Source organism: Schistocerca gregaria, chromosome 5, assembly GCF_023897955.1.
Source record: "Schistocerca gregaria isolate iqSchGreg1 chromosome 5, iqSchGreg1.2, whole genome shotgun sequence".
In the NCBI taxonomy this organism is placed as follows: Eukaryota; Metazoa; Arthropoda; class Insecta; order Orthoptera; family Acrididae; genus Schistocerca; species Schistocerca gregaria.
In genome coordinates, this window is record NC_064924.1 from 332312824 (window position 1) to 332330861 (window position 18038).

At 37.8% G+C, this 18038-nt stretch overlaps 1 protein-coding gene across 3 annotated transcripts in view; it reads left to right on the forward strand.

Annotated features, from left to right (window-relative positions):
- LOC126272199 (proton-coupled folate transporter-like) overlaps window positions 1-18038 on the forward strand; it is a 236990-nt gene that overhangs the window by 198754 nt on the left and 20198 nt on the right. For all 3 annotated transcript variants that reach the window (XM_049974879.1, XM_049974880.1, XM_049974881.1), the window contains exon 5: window positions 4527-4610. In XM_049974879.1, coding sequence (XP_049830836.1) covers window positions 4527-4610 — 84 coding nt within the window. The remainder of the gene's footprint in view (window positions 1-4526; window positions 4611-18038) is intronic.

Sequence of the window (18038 nt, forward strand, 5' to 3'; positions counted from 1 at the left end):
ATCTGATTCCGACAACTGAAACATAGAAGTGGCATGTGTAAAAAAAGAACTCTCAAAAAACTTGTTTTTTGCCATAAAATCCAAATGAAGCTAAAGTTTTGAAAGTAAGCTTCAATTTTATCATAATGATGCATTTTTTGTTCATTTGATTTGCTTTAAACTGTTTCCATGCATTCAATCCATGTAAGAACGAATTTTACATTCTACATTTAGCTCTATTTTAACTCATCATGTCTCAACAATGGATAAACGTCACCGAATTTTAAAAAATCTGGTTTGACTTTAACCATTTATCTATCTTCACGCAAAAATTTGGACCAGTTCATACATGTTTAAAGTATAAAAGTGGCGTGTATTTTTTGCATATTTTTTCATGTAAAATCAGAATTATACACATGCAAATGATGCCACTAAATGAGCATTAATTTCAGCCCAAATAAAATCTTTTTCCAAAGGAATTAATTGATTTGCACAATTTGCCTAGGCATCAGCTTTGATTTGTTATTCATACCTTGCTTAATATACTGTAACACAGCTACAATATGACTGTTGTTTGAATGACCCTTGGTTTGCGCTAAACCAAAAACTTTTTACTCCATGTTCCCAGCTCAAATAGGTACGAAACACCAAGACCCCCTCACCTCAAACTGTGATACTGTGTGAAGCCTTTTCACTTACATTTGTTGCAGCACATATGCTGTAATGATAGAGTATTCATTAATGGGTTAATGATTCCCAGTTATCTTCTCCCTGTGTTCTGAGTGATGGTCTTTTTTGTGCTTCATGTTTGAACTCCAGCCAGCTGGTCTGCAGAGTGTGGCATTCCATACTATATATCATCATCATTATTAGTGTTCTGCCAAAAGGCAGGTTTTCACATGGTGGTTCTCCAGGCTATCTGGTCTTCTACCATCCTCTTCAGGTCCGCATAATTTCTTCTTCCCTTTATGTCATCTATCATCTTGTATGTCCTTCTTTCTCTGTCTTCTCCCACAAACTAGTCCTTCCAAAGCATCTGCCAGCAACCACTCCCTTTGTAATGAATATCCCAACCAGTTCTTTTTCCTTTCTCTTATAACCTTCAGCAGACATCTTCTCTATACAGCCAGGGAAATATTCATGCACTTTTTTAATTAATTAAATATCTATAAGCAAGTTGATGTTAATTGTTCCTGCTGTTAATGATAATAAACTTTGAGAATACATTACAGTCGTATGTGTGTGTGTGTGTGTGTGTGTGTGTGTGTGTGTGTCTGCAGATATGTGTTTCAATCAGTGTAGTCATAGAACAATTTTATCAGTATAATGTGAAATCACTCATGTTAATGTTCAGCACACATAAATATTTTCACTAAGACATGTATCATTTTTGCAAACAAGCTGATTCTTTTCATGTCATGATCTACTATCTATGTTTCATACTAAGAATTATCTGGTCAAAACTGTGTATGGTCAACACAACATTGTACATTAGTGACCAACTGAATGAGAGAGCGCAGTTTTTAACACACTTACCTCAGTTTGGGATGGTAGTGTTTGCTCTGTTGAGCCACCTTGGTTTAAGTTTTGTGTGGATTTCCCCGATCATTTCAGGCAAGTTGCTAGGATGGTTCCCACCCCAAGGCCACAGCTAATTCCATGTCCTGTTCTCACAAAGCAGTTTTATATATTACATGTGTACCTATATTGGAGCTATCTATTTTCACTGAATCATAATGTCAAATCATATATCATTGTGAGATGATCCCAGGGTGAATAAATAATTATATTAAGCTACTTACTGTTGTATCTCATTGTGTATAAATACAAGCTGTTCTTCATTTGCACATAGTCAACTCCTACCACACAGAGCTTGAATTACATTTCAAACTGATTATGAACATGTTCACAAATGGAACAAGCCAGGAGATCACACTTCACAACTTCACCCCAGAGGCTGCATGTCAATAAATTCCAGAACATCTGGTACTTTCATCATAAGAAATAAATCGTTTCCAAAACAAAATATAACTCCAGTGCAAAGTAGTCGAAAAATACCAGTGTGGTTCATAAAGTAGTGCTTCATTTAAGTATGTGAGATTGCTTTCTAGTCACAGTGCATGCTTACTTAAAGTGACAAAGTACCAAAGAATTTGCTGATCTGAGCTGTGCCTTTTGGTAGCCTCTGCTGCCATATGGCTCCATGACTATGCTTGGCTTCTGTCAAGGCAAATAATCAAGTCTATTGCCTCCTTGTGAAATATCCTCATTGATACTTGGTTGGGCTACACAACCAGTTAAGATGCAGCTGCAAGGAAATGGATTAAATTATAGGAGACAACAAAACATATTTCATGAATAAGGATACAATAACTATTAACCCTAATTAATGTGATCAACTTTACTCTTGTTATGTCTCAAAAGTTAATCCCTAAATATTTTACACAGTTGGCAGGAAAACTACTGCTTTGCAAAAAAGTGCTGCTCGTCCAGTTACAATATTCAACTGCTGTGCATGTACTACTGATAACTTAAAATTTATATGGTAATAATAACAATTGTCAAAGGATAACATCTATAAATCTAAACAGATTATTTTAAAAAAGCTTGGTTAATAAAGCATACATTATTTATGAGTAAGGAAAGAATTTTAAATTCCCAGTTTCAGTTCATCAGCAGCTTGTTAAAAATGTTTAAATCATAATATAGAACCCTGTTCTGAACTGCAGATAAAGTTTGCTAGGAAATCATTTTTGTGTCTTATATTGTTGCTATTATTTACTTTAATAATCAAATAATATATCCAGTGGGAAATTAGAGTAAGTCTGAACATGACATTGAAGTTTTTCAAAGCAGCATGCCCATATAAAAATTTTTGGCATTCAGACTGCATCACTTTGGAGTTAAAACTTGATCTTTCAAATATTATCTATCAGCATCTTGTTCCTCAGGAGATGAATGTCTGATGAAAGGGAAGTCTGACACAAATTACATCCAATCTGAGTTGAATTTCTTGGTAAATATAGGTGAAACACATCCAGCCACACAAGAAGGCAAACCTCCAACATTCCTTCCATTCTGCAGACTGACCTCAAGCATGGTGGGGCAATATTACACAAATATGGTATCAGACCAGTATTCCAACCTTCATGGAAATTAAGGATTTGGTACATCCAACGAGAGACATTCTGGGCTTGAAAGTACCCATTGTCTACAATGTGCCATGTGAATGTGGTGAAAGTTATGTACGGCAGACAATCTGCACCATGGCTGAGCCACACTCTGAATATAGGCAACAAATCAAGTATAGAAATCTTCAGAATAGCAGCCTAGTGAGGGAGGGAGGCATACTGGTGCAAGCCTTCATTTTCTCATCTGAATCATGCCCTCCAGGTGATGTCACACTGCAAGTAGAAGTTAGAAAACTTTAGTCTGCCTAGTAAAATTGAATGCTCTGTACTGGTCTTTTTTTTAGGAACAATGTTTTTGATAAAACCTGTCATGAAGAAATCATATACTGAGGGAGCCATCTAATAGGATATCCATATTGTTTGTAAATTAAGCACAATCAGTTTACTATCTTGTTAGGAGTTAGTGTAGTTCTATCTGAAATTTGTGTGCTGCTATTGCTAAGTCATTCAGTAATGAATTAACTTCTGTTCATCCATCTCCACCATGACTTGTAGTATTAAACACTGTTTCAATACTTGGCAATAGACACTTCCCTTCACAGCTCTCTCACTAATGAAAAATAGCTGAAACATTTATCACTTAGAACTGGTACAAAATTTATTTATTTTTGCTCTATCACTTTTGTTCTCCAAAACACTTCAATTTTTCCAAGATTTGAATGTCTGGATATTATGCCTATTTAATTTTTCTGCTAAATGAAATACAATGTTATCAATAGTTGTTCCAATAATCTATATTCTGTATAGTAATGGCCATAAAATTTTCATAAAATATATATCTCTTTGTTAGATCACTAGGCTACAGTTTGTGTAATGCAATGCAGTCAAATGCCAGTTGCAAAAATTCAGACTTTAATAGACCACCTATTTGTGGTCAGTGTTGCATAAACTGTAATATTATGAAATCAGCCAATAAATTAATTTTCCCACTAAGTTGTTAACTTAACTCAAATTATTAAACAAAATATTTGTGAGGTATAACAATAGTGATTCAGAAAGCTGGGAAAACTAAATCTGGCAGAATAATCCTATATTTGTGCAAACCTGAGAAGATAATATCATGATATTCAAATCTATTTTGTACAAAAGTTAACAGTTTGTCTGATGTGGTATCTTCCTACAAATCTTCCAAAAGGGAGAAATTTACAACTATATAAATTACTGTAGCAATTCTGAACGTTTACCGTTTTTGATTAATTCACATCCCTTAATATTTTTTATTGTTATCTCTTTTTATAAAGCCAGAATATAATTTTTATTTTTCAGTTTTTGTATGCAAATTTAGTATCATCTACCTTGCTGTGAAGTTACTCTGTTACTTAAAATAAATTACATTTTTTTTACATTTTTTTACAGCTCAGACAATTGATCTACTCACTGGTGCAGGTCTCATTCCAGTTCGATCTGTTGTTTCAAAGATTGTACCTTCCGATGAGATTGGTAAGAACTGTATTACAACATTGGAACTAGAAATTTAGAAATAGTCTTTGTGACTGAATTTAGTTTACATTAAATTTTAGTTAATGGATTATGAATTGACAAATAATTTTGAAATAAAGTGTAATGACAGTGTTAGAAAACAGGATTTCAGCTAATGCCCAGAAGTGAAAAACTTCCTACCAAAAACCGTTCCATCTATTTTACCACCCAACCAATTTATAAAGTATTGCAATTCATCATTATGCCACATATTCTCCCAATCAAATGCCAAAGGTACTATATTCCTGTGGAAGGCCCAGGTCAAGACCTGTCCTATTCAGCCATCCACCACACCCCATTCTCATCATGTCACCGTACCCTTCCAGAGGCAGGGCCACTTGTGTAAGCAGTCATATTGTTTGTACACCAACCCTACGATAACTTTTTATCAAACTTTTATTGCAATTCATCAACTAAATGTTTACAAGAATCAATGGCAATCACCCAACAGAGCCCAAGAGTAGAGTTGACAACCCAATGACAGAACACACTGCTGAGTCAACATACTCATCTTAATGGCTGCTTCAAAGACTGTGCCACCTGAATCCTCCTCCCCCAATACCAGTTTCTCTGAACTACATAGAGCCTCAGTATGTGCCACATGCAACTCCTTTTGACTACACCAGACAAACCTCAAGGATGTCATATCCCTATCGCATTGGCTTGCTGCCCCTCTCCCTATTTGCTCTCGGTAACACTTCCCTCATGCAACTCCCCTTGGCTACACCAGACTAAGCTCATGGGTGCTATATCTCTTTCTCATCAGCTCCCTCTCTGCTGTCAGTAATACTTCCCTCCAACCCTCCCTCCCCCTTCCACCCTTTTCCTGCATTTGCCATCTCCATCTGGCATGGCTTCCCACTCCAGTGAAGTGGCAGTACCAGTACAGTATCACTGACTAGGACAATGTAGCTATGCATGTGTTTATTGTGCCTGTCGATATATGTATGTGTGTTTCACACATTGCTCTGAATAAGGACTGCAGCTAAAAGTTTTGAAATGTGTTCAGTCTCTTTTATGTCCCTATGGAGCACCAAACTACATAATTGTTATCTTTACTCCTTCCACTGTTTATGTTACAGAACAGTTATTTCAGATGGATACTATGACAAGAATAACTGCTTAAATACCTCTATGTTTAATGTAATTAAACAAACCATCTGTTTGTAGTCCTTACAGGAGGGATATATAGGAGGCTGAAGAATATGCGTAGAGTCTCACTGAAGTCTTGTTTTTGAAACTTTGTAAGTAATGGGGAAAGTTGATGTGTGTTTTCAAACGCTTGCTAATTCAGGTTCTCTAACATATTTGTGATGTTCAAACAAAGATCATTTGTGGCACATTTCTTTGTATATGTCCAGTGTCCAACATTAGTCTTGTTTCATCCTCCCTGCTTGAGCAATATTCTACAGTGGGTCACACGAGTGTTTTGTAAGCAGTCTCTCTGTAGATTCATTGCATTTTCCTAGTATCTTACAAATGTAGCACTGTCATCCACCACTTTTACCTACAAGTCAGCCTGTGTGATCATTCTATTTCATATCCCTATGGATTGCTACAGCCAGCTATTTGTGAGAGCTGAGTGGTTCCAATTGTGTTCTCATTCACATTATATCCATATGATACTATGTATTTGTGTTGTGTAAAGTGCACAGTTTGACATTTCTATACTTAAAAATTGTCAAACTTTGTATGAAACCTGCATTTCTTTCCATCACTGGGCATAGGTTTTTGTTCGAAAGATCTGTTCTGTTAAAAGGGGAGCTTACAGAGATGAACATCCTGTATAGAATCTGATAGATATTCCACTAGGCCCTAAAGCCTTGCTTAATTTTAGCTATTTTAACTGTTTCTCAATGTCATCAATACTTCCATCTGTATCATTCATCTTTGTAGGGGTGTGAGAACTAAAGTGTGAGAGTACTTCTCCACATCTTTTTCTATAGAAATATTTAAAAATGGGTTTACAACATCTGCTTTTACCTTGCTACTCTCAATTTAGGTTTCTCTGTTATCCATGAGCCTCAGAACACTGATGTAACTGGCAACCTTTACTTATGATCATATTTTCTTTGTGTTTTGTGAGAGAGCTTTGATAAGATCCTGCTATGGGAGCCGCTGAATGTTTCATGCATTGATCTTTTGTCAGTTATTGTTTCTTCATAAGTTTCTTTACAATAGCTGCATACCATCAAGGAGATACCCCCCCTGTTCTACAAGATATCGCTACCCAGTGCTTGGTCAAATAGTCTTTCAAACATGAACCATATTCCTCCAACATTCTCTTGTCCATAGTTAAATAATTTGAGTTTCTCTTTGACATATTATGTGATGGGCTCCTTGACCAGCTTGCTGAACATGTAAATATTTCTACTTTGTGTTTTAATAATCACCGTTGTTTTAAATGCCTCACTATCAGTTTCAAAATGGGCTCCCTCAGAGAGGTCATTTCAATTTCCAGATACTCTGTTCCGAATAATTTTCAAAAAAATCATTAAATATTATTTTGTAGGGCTTCTTAAAAAGTGCAAATATTCTGACTGATTGTTGTGCAATTTAAGTCTCTTCCTACAATTACAGTGTGAATGGGAGTGGTTTAACACATCTAACACTTAAAAAACTATAAATATCATAACTAATTGTTGGATTATTAAGGTTTCTTTCAATAATGACAGTATTATGAAGATATAAATATTGGTGGTTTGAATGTGTGGAAACACCTCAACATAGTAACATTGCTGAATATTGACTGTGATCTTGTGAGCATGCTTTAGTTCATTCTATGACCGGCTCTTGCAACTATGTGGTCTTGTAGTGCAATTTTTTCTTGAATAAAGAGAGAACTATCTTGTTTTGGAAAATGTTATCTGTCACCCAGATCCTATCCCAGGGAAGGACTCATATTGGTGCATTTGTCAAACTCCTCCTGATTTATTTTCAGGCTGATTCAAAAAATACATGTTGACAATGCTTCCATTGTGCAACTATTATCTCCTACATTTCACAAGACAAGACCATGATTTCAACATTGGAGTATACAGCACTTCACAGTCAACTCTTTAAGCACCCAAATTCATCAAACGTGGAAGTGACACTCATCAGTGCAGTGCACCAGCACTGGACAATAATGTCAAACAGTAGTGTACCAGAATTGATTTATTGGGTGACTTCATTGCCACTCCCACTTTTCATGAAAATCTGGGTCATACTGAGCCACAACAATACAGCTAGTCAGATTCATGATTGTTCGCTCTGGCCAATGTGTCTTCTGCACCATGTTCAAAATTGTTCAACTTGATGCAATTTCAGCCTACTGTACAGTTTTTGGACATTCATACTGGGCACCCCACTGTGCTTTGAACAGCTATGGAACATTTTTCTGTGATATCCCTATGGATGTCACCCTGGTAAATGTCATCACCATCCATCAATGTCACCTACATGCACTTTAATGCACATGCTAAACTGCCACTATTACTCCCAGATCAACCAACTGTCTGGTTCACAACAGTCAAAAGCATCCTCACTACATATTATATCACTAGTGATGGTGCTAAAACTGTTAGCCCACTCAAGTCACTTAGGAGAATATGCTGACGTGATAAGTGACATTATCCACATACCCCCACAGACAACATGTACATTGCAGCAAAATTAGCTCTTCTTCAGTTCCTCTCATAGATGCCAGAAGAACAGCTATGGCAAGTGACTTTTAATGAACAACTGGGGAACAGGACTCTGTTACAGCTCTGGCATAGATTATGCACACTAGTTGATTAGCCACTGATATCAGTCCAAATGCTTTGGACCTTATTGATGATCAAGTTTCTGTCAAAATTTCTCATGAGTATGAATCAATGGATAACAGGCTCAAATTAGCAGACCGAATCTTCACAATACTACAACACTGATAGATCATCAGTACCTTTGACAATAAAACCACAGCACATGGACCAGAGCACCAGCCTCTACGTGCCCACCCCCTCACAGCAGCCAATCCCAGCTGACTCTGATTGATCCCCACTCATGGTGACATCATGACCCCAGCCTGGGACAGTGACATTCATGCAAACACAACAACAACCTCCCACACACCTGGCACCTATGATCCTCATGAGCAACACCTACATGGGGCTAACTTTCCTGGTTTCACACACAGTTTGGCAACACTAGATATAGCTGTTGCTTGCCTTACATGGCCCATCTAAAAGAGTTGCAGGGTCTGTGATGAGCATACTGTGCCACAAAGCCTAGTCAAGTCACCTCATCTTACATCACAGCAATGAATTGTTATGCATGGCCATCACCACAGAACAGCAGCAGACTTTACATCCTCGACCACTCATATGAAAAAGATTAAGTCATTGATTCGGACACTGAAGTGAGTACACGTGCTGACCCTTCCTCTTATGTCACACAGCAGTTGCATTACACTGCTCTGTGACGCATACAACTCCGTCATCAATGTCAAAGTTTCCAAGATGATGTGAAAATGGACTGCTATCCATTTACTTAAACCACTGACTGCAAGGAGACTCATTCTGATATTCATCAAAAGACATGTGGCCCAGCCAGTTCTACCACCTGGACTGTATAGCACAGTTCATGACTGACAATCATCTGAAGGGCATGGACAATGCTGTTGCAGACTATCTTTCACAGATCAGTGCCATCTCCACAAAATTGATTATGATGAGTTCATGGAGGCACAACTGCAGAACCAGTAATTGCACAATCCCACTATTAACTGCAACCTTGAACATCATCCAATACTGGGCACAAATATATAGATCTCATGTGAAGTGTTATAGAACTGAACACTTCCCCCTGTTCCTCAGGCAGTTTGCAAGATCATCTTTCCTTAACTTATTACATGCCAATTTCTGCCCAACAACATGCTCCGTCACAGACCACTTCATGTCGTGGAACATTAATGAAGATTGCACAGAGTGGACATACACTTGCATGGTACATCAACGGAGTGAAATGGAGTGTTACTTACAACCATATCTTTGTCAATGCAAGATTCCAAATGGCTGCTTCCAACATGTGCATCTCATTCTGGTAGGACCTCTCCCTGAGACTGATGCCTATAAATATATTCTTTCAGTCATCTAGTGCATAATGCAGTGGGTAGAGGCATCACGGCAGATTAAACAGCCAGAGCTTTCATTGTTATGTGGATTTCTTGGTTTGGTAGCCCAGCTTCTATCACCACTGATCAAGGTTCACAATTCAAATTGACCCTTTTCAGTGAACTTTCCATTTTTTGTGGCACGCCTCAACATTAGACATCTGCCTTCCAACCACAGAGTATCAGACAGGGGCAGTGTACATTGAAAATGGCACTCATTTGCCATGGAGTAAATAGACTGAAGAACTGCCTTGGTTGCTGTTAGGTGTGTGCACTGAAGCCCTGTGCTTTGGGTGCTGTTAGGTGTGTGTGCTCAGCACACTAACATGATTTCTCTGTTAGAGATCGTGTATGATGAAATGCACTCCTTACCTGCTGATTTTGTGCTTCATCAACCATCAGTCATGGCCACAGACCATTGTTGCACACATCACACACCATACCTCTGTGTTCCTCCTCCACAGCCTCACAGTGTGCCAATAATCTCTGCACACAAAGTGCTGGATGACTGGGATTTCATTGTGTTCCACAATGACATGATCTGGTAGGCTTTACAGCTGCCATACATAGGTCCACACAAAGTGCTTAAACAAGGAGTACACAGTTTCAAGATATTACTGATCAGCAAGCCTGCAAAAGTAATGATAAACCATCTGAAGTACATATGGGCCCTGTGCAACAACTTTTCTGCTAATGTCACACTGCTTTCTTTAAAATGTACAAGTATGCAACACACCAAAACACATGTAGTAATTTCTTCTTTTCTTCTCTATCTGAAGCTGAAGTAGAACTATGATTAATGATGAAAACAGCAGCCAATGCTTGTCTCTAGATTTGCACCCAAGCATCATACAACAAGCCTTTTCAATTATAGTATGATTCAGTTGTTGTGACACTCCATTTTGCTGAGGTGTGTACATAAGTGTAAACTCAAACTGTGCTCCCTTTTCTTCAAAGGATTTCATCTGAAACATATTTACCATCATTGTCCCATCTAAAACTGCCAATTTTCATGTTAAAAAGAGCATTAGCCATACCATAGTATATTTTAAAATAATGAAACTCTTCAGACTTTGATTGAAGAGTATAAGCTGCTGTAAAGTTAATATGATCATCAGTGAAAGTCACTATTTATTTCTTTGCATCAGAAGAAAAAATTGTCATAGGACCAAGCACATCAATATGTATCCATTCAAGGTATCGTTTGGCTCGAATACAAGGCTGAGTATGTAATAATCATGTTTGTCTACTCTCTGTGCAAGGGTTCAGAAACGTTACTTTGTCCGGAGTCTCTACTAGATAACAATGTTTCTTCATATTTTTGAAGTTCAAATGTCGTAAGTGCTTATGCTGCAAGTCTACATCACTGTCCAAAACACAAGCACTTTAAATAGAACTTAGTACCTTTGAACAAAACAGTATACATGCATGAATCATTTCTGTGAGCTACAGCTACAGATTTAATAATCTTTTGAACTGAACACACTTAATTTTAAAAAACAATGAGTATACAGCCATTGTAAGTTTACACACTGACAACAAATTATTTAGTAAACCTAACACTTCAAGAACATCTTTTATTTTTATTTGAAATTCTTTTTCCACAAACATTGCTTTCAACATCAACATTCCAAGCCTTTCAGGCAAACAAAGATGTATGTGTTTTGAGAAACTTTAATCCTGAAACTTCCTGGCAAATTAAAACTATATGCCCAACCAAGACTCAAACTCGGACCTCTGCCTTTCAAGGGCAAGTGCTCTACCAACTGAGCTACCTAAGCATGACTCACAAGCTTCCCTCACAGCTTCACCAGTACCTCATCTCCTACCTTTAAAACTTCACAGAGCTTTCTTGCAAAACTAGCACTCCCAGCAGAAAGGATATTGTGGAAACATGGCTTTGCCCCAGCCTCGGCCTGGAGGATGTTTACAGAATGAAACACTGAACTGGAAGAAGTGAAGTTGTGAGGATGGGTTGGGAGTCATGTTTGGATAGCTCAGTTGATAGAGTACTTGCTCGCAAAAGGCAAAGGACCTGAATTTGAGTCTCAGTCTGGCACACAGTTTTAATGTGCCAGGAAGTTTCACATTACCACATACTCTACTGCAGAGTGAAAATTTCATTCTGGATCCTTTAATCACATTGCATCTACCTGTTCCTTCACATTCATCAAAGGGAGAGAATAATGTTACATTGCCCCTAAAACTAGACACCACTTAACAGCTTGCACAGCTTATGCTACATTTGCAGAATTGCTACTTTTATGCTTTTGCAACAATTTGGCTTTGCATTGTACACTAATATGACCTGGTTTTCCACACTGGTAACAAGTATATTATTTAGAGCTTTGGTTGAGTCATACATACCTTGATATTTTGTTATCACCTGATACTTCCTTTGAGCTAGCTGTCAGACAAAGGCTTTATAATTATTGTGTGTTTTGCATCTACATCTAATAGTCTACCCCTTACAAAACTCACCTTCAATTGCTCACTTGACAAGGCTTCCAGAGCAGTAATGGCAACTTCATATTCCAGAGGAATTCTTAGTAACAAACTGCACACTATATCATTTTTTTTCAATATTAGCACTTGATGCCTTCAGGTCATGTATTTACTTATCAAAGTTCGAAAAATTATTTTCAAGTGTGTCATCACTTACATTAAACTTCATTGTCAAAAGAGTTTTTCTTAATAAAATTTGATTAGCCATATCTTTCAGCTCAAAATTTTGAGTTAATGAATTCCACAAATCATAGCCTGTTTCCTTGTCCTTGGCATACTCCAAGAACCTGTATGAAATTCTTTGGATTATTTGTGATTACAGTTGTTTTCATTTTTGATAAATTCTCTCAGAAGAAATTTTTTCTGTGCACATTGTTCAGTTGTGTCATCCTGAGTGGACTCTACCATCTGCATGTAGGACTTTTCCACAAAACTCACTAATTACAATTCAAAAATTGTTCAGTCCTAAATTTTCAGTGGCTAAGGTTTGTGTCATCAAACAATGGTATCCTGTACTTCCCCATCTCCTGAGCCATGACTGAATTACATATTGCATTAATTAATTAATTAGTTTTTCTCCCCTTATTTGTTTCCTGTAAAACCTGGCAACTGGGCCCATAACCTGTTTTAATATTATAAAGAACTAAGTATTTAGATAAGTAATATCAGTTTGTTACTTACCACAATTATAATGGCAACTACAATACAACAATGAAGACAGCATACAGACTAAAAGAAAAATATTTATAGTAAATAAAATTGAAAGAAACATTCCACATGGGAAAAATATATTAAAAACAAAAATTCCATGACTTACCAAGCGGGAAAGTGCCGGTAGCTAGGCACAATAAAAAAACACACACACAAAATTTCGGAGCTTTCGCAACCGGCGGTTGCTTCGTCAGGAAAGAGGGAAGGAGAGGAAAGATGAAAGGATGTGGGTTTTAAGGGAGAGGGTAAGGAGTCATTCCAATCCCGGGAGCGGAAAGACTTACCTTAGGGGGAAAAAAGGATGGGTATACACTGGCACTCGCACTTGCATTCATGTGTGCGAGTGTATACCCATCCTCTCCATTAAGAGCTAGGTGGTTGCATCCCACTGCAGTTACCACATCAACTAAGTACATTAGCAAGTAGTGCAGTCAGTGATGACATTCTGTGGAATATTTAGTTATCATGCCTGCCACGTGACATGCTGAAGATATTGATAGTGTGCGCTGGCAATCTAGATGCCCTTGAGCAACCACAGGTCACATAGCAGAAATGTGTCTGTCCATGTGCATTGCAACAGTGTTCCCTCAGCCTCAGGCAGACAACACACTCAGGGCACTACAAGCAAATGTTGCAGAGCTCACCCTGCAAGATGCAAGTTGCTGTATTATAGAGCCAGACTACCAGTTGCTGATCTCACCACCACCACTCACAGAGAAAGCGCAGCAGCTCCATCTTCAGCAAGAGTCCGCTGTTACCAACGATGGTATGGTTCTGAGGTGCGGGAGTACAGCCCACCTTGTGAGCAGGAAAACTCAGTGGGAAGTAAGTGGTGATGGTCACTGGCTCTCCAGATGGCAGCTATCAACTATTTGTAATGGAACATGGTACAAAGTTACAGTTTTTGGTAGACACGGGTGCTGACGTTATAGTCTATCCATCTGCCCATCTGCATTCCAGCTGTGAGACCACCACCTTTTCATTGTCAATGATTCTACAATCACAAGATATGGTTGTGTTACATTAGTGTTAAACTTAGGCTTACAATGCAAAATTAAATGGCAGTCTGTCTTAGCAGACAAGAACACCCAATACTCGGAGTGGTCCTTTTCTCATTTTATGGACTCCTGCCAGACCTCCATCAATGATGCCATCTTGACACTACTACCAACCTACTAAGACAAGGGCAAGTGTGTCTTGTAGAAGATACAGAGTACGGATGACTATCAGTGATTCTCTGTTCATAGAGCTCCTCAGGCAGTTCCCAGAGATCGCAGGCTCCAACACTAGCACCTGTGCTACACTGGACTGGTGCACTATATTTTGGCTGCACCTGGATCACAACCAAACAAACTGACATCCCAGAAATTGAAGATAATTAAGCAGGAATTCTTGTCTGTGCTCACAAAAGGAATCTCCCACCCGTAGAGCAGTAGTTGGGCATCTCCACTACGTGCAGTTCCAAAGAAGAAAAATGGATGGTATCCATGTGGTAACTATAGACAGCTCAATTTCAGAACCATTCCAGCTCAGTATCCAGTACTGCATATTGAAGATTTTACATCTAATGTTCACAGTAAGCACATGTTTTCTACATTGGACTTAGTACGTGCATTGTGCCAGTTACCTGTGGCACAGGATGCAACACCTGTTTACACTTTAATACATAACTGACTACATGATGTGAACATTGTGAATGACTACCATAGCTTGAGTGAATCATTGTCCTGTACAACCACTTGTACAAAATTATATCATATAATTAAAATTCGATATTGTTTTTATTTACAATAGAAAAGGGAACAAAAATGGTGGACATGAAATTATAATGAACAAAAGAGTAAACCTATTTGACTGTGGTTTGGATAACAGTAGAAGTGACAAAATCACAGGAACTATGTCATAAATATTATGCATACTCCTTCAGGGACATAACAATCCTGCCAAAATAGGCTAAAATAAAAAAAATTATAGATCAAAGAAATGGTAAAATAAGTAGAAGTGGATAATTTCAGAATTGGAAAAATCAGGATTACAAAACTGTATTGGAAATAACCACAACTAAGATTGGAACACATTGGAAGACAAGAATTTTGGTTATGATTCACTTTATAAATATGAATCTTTTCAAAAAGTAAGATGTCTGCTGATATGTGGAGCTTGGGGGCTTTTGAATGAGTGTCATTTTATAAACAACTTGCTATTTCCTCACTGAAAGCCCAAACTCCACATGTTCTGTAAGGATAAAAAATCTTGAATGATTTTTTGTAGAAATTGCTCCCAAGTTAACTTACCATTCTCTTGCTGCCAGAAATCACAAAAGTACTTAGTGAACAATACAAGTTTGTTTTTATCAGCTTCAATAAGAAATTGGTGATTTCACTTATCTTATTACATGTATTAAGCATGTAACGGAAAAAAAATGTAATGAAGTAGCGAGTGGAGTCATCCCCACCTTTCTGTCTCTCATAACTCCCTATCAGATTCTGCAGATAACTGTGACTAACAACAATTGAAAACAGGGTGTAATTCCTACCAATTTTTAGGAATCCTGCTGATTCCTCATTGTAATTATGAGAATTATTTAACAAACATTCTTTACAAAAAACATAAATGTCGTAAATAAAAAAATTAAATGCTGGATAACATAGCAATTTAGAATTCCAGTCAAAAATCATTACACACAGTACATTTTAACACAAAATATGGATCAAGCTGTTCATCAGTCTACAACACATAAATACAGAGTTTCCAAAATACAAATTTCATAGTTATACAAGAAATTTTGCACTTTAAAAGTATTTTTCCTTCTGTCTTGAAAAGTCTTTTAAAGAAAATTTAAAGCAATTTAATCCAGTACCTAGCTGCCATTAGAAGGAACCAGCCACCTTTCAATTATTTTACACACACTACACATCTTCTGGGGTCACTGCAATATTTCAGTCACCATTGTTAACAAACTTTCATAGGGCACTGCTCACATTACTCAGAGCCCATTACCATAATAATTCCTCATAGTTGATTGTTCCACCGATGCACAATATTAAAAGGAAACAAACAACTTAATACAGTATGTACATATATATTTCAGCTATCAAGCCAATCATTTTCTTTTGTATGATGATTATTCATGTTATATTGCAACTGAGCAAACATTTTTATGTAAGGTATATCAAAGCAGAAATTCAGTCTGTTCAAAACCACATGAAATGAACTGTGGTCTGTTGTCTGACCCAAGTACTTGTGGCAAACCTTTTATGTAAAATATGGAGGACAATGCTTGAATGGTGTTACATGATGTGGTAGAAGCCATAAGCACCACAAATGGGAAATTGCTAAGAGAGTCTACCACTATGGGGCAACGAGTGTTCCAAAATGGTCCTGCAAAGTCCATGTGCACTTGTTGCCATGGGGATTGAGTCTCAGGCCAAGCTGAGAATGTCTGTGGTGGAGAAGATTGGTTTTCTGCTCATGCACAACAATGTGACATTGTCTGTTCAATGTGGGCATCCATGCCTGCCAAATACAGTGCCTGCACAGTAAGTTTGGTGTGAACAATTCCCCCCATGTCCTTGGTGAAGTAGTTGTAACACATCATTTGTTAACACTTTGAGAATAAGCACACATGATTATCCACTGTCATTTTGAACTAAAATCACACTCTTTTGAACTGAGAGGTTATGCTGATGTGCAAAATATTGGTGCACAACTGAGTTCTGGATACTGTTCAATGAACAATATTAAGATGTGTGAATGTAATGCACCAAAATCTTGAGATCTGGGTCTGTAGTTCAAGGGAAAATATTCCAACAACTCAGAGTCCAGCACATTGATTTGCAACAGGATGCAGCAGATGCATCAAAACAAGAGTCTGGGCCAATTGGAAGGCAAGATAGGGCGTCTGCATTGCCATGCTTTGCTGTATGTCTGTAGACAATTTCATACTGATACTGCAAAAGAAACAAAGCCCAATGTTGCACTTTTTGAGCAGTGCATGTATGAACCAGCTTTCACTGATGAAACAAGGACTGCAAAGGCTTGTGATCTGTCACTAAAAAGAACTTGCAACCATAAATATAGCAATGGAATTTGATCACACCATATGCAATAGTGAGAGCCTCTTTTTCTATTTGAGAATAATTTCACTGAGTTTGAGTGAGCAACTTTGAGGCAATAGCAATGGATCTGGCTTGTGCACCAATTCTGTGCGGAAGCACAGCATCAATTCCATAGAAAGAAGTGTCAACTGCAAAACTACTGGTTTGGCAGGATCAAAATTACTAAATATCTGTCACTGACCTTAGCATTTTTGAGTTTCTGAAATGCATCATGATACTCTTTAGTCTACAAGAAAGGCACATTTATCCAATGCAACTGATCCAATGGAGCCATGATCCATGAAGCGTGTGGAATGCAATGGATGTAGTATGTCAACTTGCCTAACATTGACTGTGGGTCAGATACATTGCAAGGAACAGGCAGGTCACTGGTTGCAAGCAGATGAGACTGGTGGGGGTGCACAACCCGACTGTTTATCACATGACCTAAGTACCATAGTTCAGTTTGAAAAAAGTCACACTTTTCGAGATGACACTTGAGTCCTTCTTCTGACAACACTCAAAAGAGAGTACAAAACAAATTGGCAATGTGTTCCTCCAGTTTACAGCCTGAGATGACAATATTGTCACGGTAGTTTGAACAAAATGGCAATTTTGCAGTCCGTTGTACACAGTAACATTGAAAAACAGTGGGTGCAGAAGCACTGACGAAGAGCAAATGCAAATAGTAGAACAGTCCTAAGTGTGTGTTTATAACAAACACTTTCTGTGACACTTCATCCAATGGAATTTGCAAGCAGGCATCATGTAAATTTGTCTTAGAAAAGTAATGTCCTGCACCAAGCCTGTCCATGAGTTCCTCAGGGTGAGGTAATGGATAAGTGACAGCTACTGTCTCTGGATTGACTGTAGATTTGAAATCAACACAAATGCAAAATTGACCAGAAGGCATGAACAACAAAACAAGATGACTTGCCCAAT